At 63.5% G+C, this 1,144-nt stretch overlaps 1 protein-coding gene across 1 annotated transcript in view; it reads left to right on the top strand.

Annotated features, from left to right (window-relative positions):
- The window catches only part of DUSP4 (dual specificity phosphatase 4), a 17,198-nt gene that overhangs the window by 713 nt on the left and 15,341 nt on the right, over positions 1–1,144 (top strand). Inside the window, exon 2 of the mRNA XM_010838858.1 lies at positions 1–274. Coding sequence (XP_010837160.1) covers positions 1–274 — 274 coding nt within the window. The remainder of the gene's footprint in view (positions 275–1,144) is intronic.

The following is a 1,144-nucleotide window of genomic DNA, read 5'->3' on the forward strand; positions in this document are numbered from 1 at the left end:
CTGGCGCACAGCGCGGGCTACATCCGAGGCTCGGTCAACGTGCGCTGCAACACTATTGTGCGGCGGCGGGCCAAGGGCTCCGTGAGCCTGGAGCAGATCCTGCCCGCCGAGGAGGAGGTGCGCGCCCGCCTGCGCTCCGGCCTCTACTCCGCCGTCATCGTCTACGACGAGCGCAGCCCGCGCGCCGAGAGCCTCCGTGAGGACAGCACCGTGTCGTTGGTGGTGCAGGCGCTGCGTCGCAACGCCGAGCGCACCGACATCTGCCTGCTGAAAGGTAAACGCTGGCGCCGGGCGCGAGCTGGAGGGTCGGTGCGGCGGGGCTGGGCGGCCTGCGCGTTAGTGGGCAGAAGAGGTGCCTGGGGGTGACTCGTGGCTGCGGGATGCCCCCCGAACGCTTTTTTTGTGCGTATTTGTGCGCGCGCTGGTGTGCAAGGCTTTTGTATATTTGTGTGCAAGTGCGAGCTCCTGAAGTCCTCAGAGATGGTGAGGGCTCAGTCACCTGCAATTTCCGGACCCTTCCCGGCGATTCTGCATTTGTTTACACCAACGGTCTGGCCTTGCGGGAGAAGCGACTCAGCAGCTTTTCCACCTTCGAGTCCTGGGAAGCGCTCTCAAGTGCCACTACGCGGGAGGTGGGGGACAGGTTAGGCCTGTTGGTTTGGCATGGCCGGGTCCCGCACCGAATCCGATTACGAGATTCCAAGACGTGGGGAAGAGAGGGAAGGAGGGTGAGCGCTGGGGTGCGATCGGTTCTGCGGCTCCTGCTGGAAACCAACCGTTCATAAATGCAAAAACGAGGGTCAGCTTGCGGGCTTGGTTGTGCCGCCCAACTCCGAGCTCCACCAGGAAGGGTGGCCAACCCCTCCCGCCTCGGGCTAGACCTAGGCTCCGGAGACGGAGGCTGGAGGTCCGAGTATTTGCGGGGGTCGCTAAGGGGGACGGGGCCTCTTAAATGAAGGCAGCTGAGAAGTAACGACCTTTTGTTCAGACTCAAGACTCTCAGATGGCGGCGCGTGCTTAAGTGCGAAACTCCAGGGAAGGGGAGATCTTACCAAATCTAAACTCCGAAAGGGCCGAGGGCTACCCAAGTACCTGGAAGGACCCGGGCGCCGGCCGCACCTGCCCGGCCAGGCCGGGAGCGGGC

The sequence above is a fragment of the Bison bison genome, unplaced genomic scaffold (assembly GCF_000754665.1).
Source record: "Bison bison bison isolate TAMUID 2011002044 unplaced genomic scaffold, Bison_UMD1.0 scf7180017864105, whole genome shotgun sequence".
Classification (NCBI taxonomy): domain Eukaryota; kingdom Metazoa; phylum Chordata; class Mammalia; order Artiodactyla; family Bovidae; genus Bison; species Bison bison.